A 5241-nucleotide genomic window follows, 5' to 3' on the forward strand; every position below is an offset into this window, starting at 1 on the left:
CTAGTTCTTTCGTTGCCGCGGTGTCCACTGTTGTCTCAGCTGGAACACTGGGTGCCCTAGCCTCCTCAGATGTGATCTGCGTTAGTGGCTCCACGACTGCAGACGCAACAGCATCTTCTAGTTCTTTCGTTGCCGCGGTGTCCACCGTTGACTCAGCTGGAACACTGGGTGCCCTAGCCTCCTCAGATGTGATCTGCGTTAGTGGCTCCACGGCTGCAGACGCAACAGCATCTTCTAGTTCTTTCATTGCCGCGGTGTCCACTGTTGTCTCAGCTGGAACACTGGGTGCCCTAGCCTCCTCAGCTGTGATCTGCGTTAGTGGCTCCACGGCTGCAGACGCAACACTACCTTCCAGTGGTTTCGGCGCCGCGGTGTCCACTGTTGTCTCAGCTGGAACACTTGGTGCCCTAGCCTCCTCAGATGTGATCTGCGTTAGTGGCTCCACGGCTGCAGACGGAACAGCATCTTCTAGTTCTTTCGTTGCCGCGGTGTCCACTGTTGTCTCAGCTGGAACACTTGGTGCCCTAGCCTCCTCAGATGTGATCTGCGTTAGTGGCTCCTCGGCTGCAGACGCAACAGCATCTTCTAGTTCTTTCGGTGCCGCGGTGTCCACCGTTGACTCAACTGGTAGAATTGGGTCTTCTGCCTCCTCAGCTATGATTTGCGTTAGTGGCTTAGCTTTACCAGACTTTGTGTCACTTTTCGTCTCAGGCTTTGTGGAATCGTGTAAATTGGTCGTATCTTGTCTACTGGGAAGAGAAAGTTTTTCTGTAATCTGTTTCTCGTGTTTTTCTTTAGTTGGATTTGTTTCAATATTTTTATTATTCAAATGAACTTCATTTTCTGACGTTGGTGTGACGGTCTCCTTGTATTGATATAATTTTTGTGCGTCTTTTAGATGTTCTGCGTCAGATAAAGCTTGTGTAGGTGTATTCAATTGGTAGTTGTTTTTCTTTTGGCCTAAGTTTTGTGACATCGGAGCGGCACTACTAATATTAGGAGCTTGAAGTATCGGTGTTGATATTGTGAAGGCAGGATTCGATCTCTTTCTGTCTGTAGTAGTTCCCTCTTTAGTTGATGACGTTTTATTGCTGTTATAATCTTGTTTTTCTTTTTCGGTTGGTTTTATATTTTCTAGAGGTTGCTTCTGTTTTTCTGCTTCCTGAAGATCAGAGAGTGTCCGGTTAATTGAGTCTAACTGGTTGCGAATGTACGCGTATGTACCTCTAGACGGCGTCAAGACACTATTATTCTTTGCTTGAGATCTCTGAACTGATTCACTTTTTTTATTATCTTTAGAACCCTCAACATTTTGTGGCAAAATAGTTCGGTTTGAGTAATCTTTTGGAGTTGAGTACTGTTGTTGTTGTTGTTTGCCTGGTAGTATTAATTTGTCTTTTTCGCTAGTAGTAGATACTGGAATACGTTTTTTCAATAAGGGAATCCTTATTGGTGTATGCCCCCTAAGGGAAGCAAAGGATTCCTTATCTAATGTTACCTCACCCTTAAAGGAAATTAGTTTATTATCATTTCTAGGTACCGAAGGTTCTGGTGTTTGTTTTCTGCTATGTTGCCGCTGAGAGTCCCATGTAGTTGAGTTAATGGAGGCAAGTTGACTTCGTTCTTGTATGCTTGATCTGTCAGGAGATGTTGAGACACGTACACGCCATGAACTCTGTGGGTCCAAGTCACGACATGCAGGAAGTTGGGCTTCCTCTGCTTCTAATTCTGGTTTATTCTGAATAAGTAAAGTTTCATACTTGTCTCCTATTGTATTACGCAATGATGTCGATGAGGATATTGTACTTAACATCGGTTGCGGTGTGCATAGTATACTTGGATACCCAGATGGTTGTCGGTGTACCACACCATGGAGATCCACTACATTGGGGAAATTGTATGAAGCTATCATCTTTCTGATTTCACTATTACTTCGTGTTCCATCATGTACAACGTTCAGTCTTACTTCAGGTGTACCGGAGATAGAATGCTGAGCAGTGATATTACTACGTGGAATGTTCAAACAACAAGAGACATCTCGTTCAAACACACTGTACAAACGGTTTCGATGTTCACGGAGCAATGGACATAATGCGCTTCCATCTAAAACTACAGAAAGCGATGATTGTTCCACAACAGGTGGTAGAGTAAGATCTTTTTTAAGTTCATTTTTACTAGTTGTCGTAACCAATTGTGATGGTAAAGTGGTCTTACCAACTTCTATTTGCATACCAGTTCCAATTCTCTTTCTCACCATAAATTTGTGTCTCAGTTCCATCGCCTTTATGTTAATTCGATAGCTACCTTCATCTACGCATATATCGTTACGTTCCTTTTCTTCTTTTTGAACCAAATCTTTAGATTCAGCTTCGTTCGCTAATAATATTTCACGCCTTTTCCTCTCAATATCTTGTATCGTTTTAAACCGTCTTTGTTCTTGATTTGGTAACGGTAAATTGGCCTGACGAAAGAATCCACCACCTGGGGAGGAAAGTCCTCTTGAACTAACTGTGGAAACATCACTCTGTAATTTATCAGTGATCCCATTCAATAAACTAAGAACTGTTTCATTATTTTCACTGATCTCCTCTTTCTCTCTCATAGTGCTCATAATGCTACTAGTGTTCGGGTACACTTGAATATCATTCTCATCACTTCTAGAGTCCTTGGATTCCACTACAACATGAAAGGAATCCGTACAATTAACTGTATTCTGAGGGGTTAGTAAAGCATAGGTATCAAAATCCTTGTCTAGGTACGTAATATAAAGTACCTTAAAGCCTAACAAATGAGCATTACCTTGAATAGTACTAACAATGTTTTCAAAAGTGTGGGGTGCTTTCCCTCTTGGAGGCATAACCTTTGACTTACCCATACGAGTTCCATCTCTTGACAAGTATAATGCTGTCCAATAACCAAGTTCATTTGTGTGAGAAATATTACTATTATTGTAGAATGTATCAGAAACGTTGTGGTTAGTTCTAATAGTGTTAACAGTAAGAGGTTCATTAGTGTAACTGTTAACAATCGCTAGTGTCCTTGGTGATATCAAGGCTCTTGATAGTCCTCCAGGACCTTCATCAGGAGAGCTTTCTGGCCTAATACGTCTGCTTGGTGGTGGATTAGATAAACGGTAATTTGGAGTACGTATTAGCGAGGGGTTTGGTGTGCAAGGCTGCCGCTCTTTCGCAAGAAGAAATCCATCAGGAAATGGCGAGAGAGTTTCAGCATTGCGAGTAAAACGGCGTTTTCCATCTTTGCTAGCATAAGGAGACGATGCACCACTCCTTTTTTCGATGGACGGCATAGTGTTATTATTACTATTATTATTATTGTACATTGGAATTGGGTTTTGCCTGTTTTTTTTTTTTTTTTTTCTTCTCTGTTTGAGATTTTGCTGTTGATGTTGGTGAAACTTCTTCTTTTTAAGAAGAAATAACTTTTGCCTAATTTTTTTTTTTTTAAAAACTCTGGACTCTCAAGGAATATTAAAGAACTGCAAAATACTACTTTTTCTCAAGCGTATTTTACTTTCTTTACTTTCCTTCAGCTTCTTCTTTCTGTACCCCTACACTTTCCTCTTATACGTAATTATATGGGTATTCTTACCAACAGACTCAACAACAATAACAGTTCCACCGCTCAAACGACTTCTCTTTTTTATTTTTTTTTTTTGCTTTGTTTTTATTTTCGTTTATATCCTTCCTGCAACTTTCTCGCTTCTGTCACCTTCTCCTCTCTCGCGTTGTTTTTCCGTATTTTGCTCTCCCCAGAAACAAATAAAAACAAAAAAAAAATCCTTTCCTCTTTCAGCACGGTTCTGCTACTGCAAAATGCCCTTCTTGACCTTCAGATCCACTATTGCAATAGACGATGGTCCAATGAAATACACAGAGACAGGAAAGGATAGGAGAAGAACGAAGGGGAAAATAAAAGGAGCAAAAACGCAAAAAAAAAAAATAATAATAATGATTTCAATACCCACTTTTATACACAAACGCAAATCTGGTATTCCCTCCTCGTTCCCTTTAAAAACGGTAGCAATAAATCCAACACCCGGAGATTACCCGTTTCCTTGGTACCAATCAAAACGCACCTGAAGGCCTTTGATATGAAGAACAAGCTGTTATTATAACAACTATGTACGCTTATTTTTTTTTTTTTTTCCTTCGTGTAAATCTTCTAAAACTTTATCCTTTGTGTGCAACTGCAAAAGAACAAGATTAAGAAAATCCTATTGCCTGTGGTCGTTCTTCTACACAACAACAAGCAATCCAACACCAGTAAAAGTTTGATATGCGTTTCACCAAACACAAACACACACAAACAACAAAAAAAAAAATGCCGTGAGCAAAAAACGGTCCCTTTCCCAAACCTCGTACGTGAGTCCGAACAAGAAAACAATTAATAAAGAGAACCAGATAAATCCAGAAACGAAGAAAAAAAAAAAAAGACTTGAAGATAAAAGAAAAAAAAAAAAAAGAGCAAAAAAAAACTCTTTATTTTCGGTACTTCTAAACAATTTGTATAAACAACTTCCTAGCCCGTTAATACAAATAAAGGGTGTCTGTAAATGTGAAAACCCACGTATTAGTAACCAACCTTTCCTACCAATTTTAGCCCTTTCCTTAAAATTAATTTCTAAAGACACTCCTTCTTTCCTAAAAAAAAAAAAAAACAAAAAAAAAAAAAAAAAAAAAAAAAAAAAAAAAAAAAAAAAAAAAAAAAAAAAAAAAATACTTCAAAAAAACACACACAAAAAAAAACATATTTGACGAAAACCATTAAAAAAAAAACGGCTCTACCTTCAACAAAAAAGAAAAAATTCCAGAATAAATATTACATTCCAATAACAAAATGCAACCGAATACGAACACCATGAATTTGCCTAAACTATATATACACGCAAAAAAAAAACAACAACAAATCCTTCAAAACACGCAAATAAAAAAAAAGACAACATGAAGAAAAAACCACACAAACCCACAATCTCCATCCTACTACTACATGAACGAACATTACAAAACACCACAAATACAATAAAAAATACATTTAATCGGCGACTGAGAGCCCTCTTCGCGAGCGTTCAGTTGACGCAGTAGTGTCGCGGGACAGGGAGCGCTCCGCAAGAATGGTGTAGACGGCCTCACGCGGACCACCCCACTTCATCTCACCAGATGCTTCTCTTTCCGACACATTACCCACCTCATGTTGACTCTGCTCCTGGATGGAGGCCACAAC

General features: G+C 39.3%; 1 protein-coding gene across 1 annotated transcript; it reads right to left on the reverse strand.

Annotated features, from left to right (window-relative positions):
* Window position 1: 1 nt before the first annotated feature.
* On the reverse strand, window positions 2–3340 carry TM35_000021630 (putative microtubule-associated protein Gb4; the record flags this gene model as incomplete). Its single annotated transcript, XM_029021481.1, has 1 exon — window positions 2–3340. A coding segment is annotated over one exon (3339 nt), but the record flags the coding sequence as incomplete, so codon positions are not given.
* Between the last annotated feature and the right edge of the window lie 1901 nt (window positions 3341–5241).

Source organism: Trypanosoma theileri, assembly GCF_002087225.1.
Source record: "Trypanosoma theileri isolate Edinburgh chromosome Unknown TM35_Tth_2_V1, whole genome shotgun sequence".
In the NCBI taxonomy this organism is placed as follows: Eukaryota; Euglenozoa; class Kinetoplastea; order Trypanosomatida; family Trypanosomatidae; genus Trypanosoma; species Trypanosoma theileri.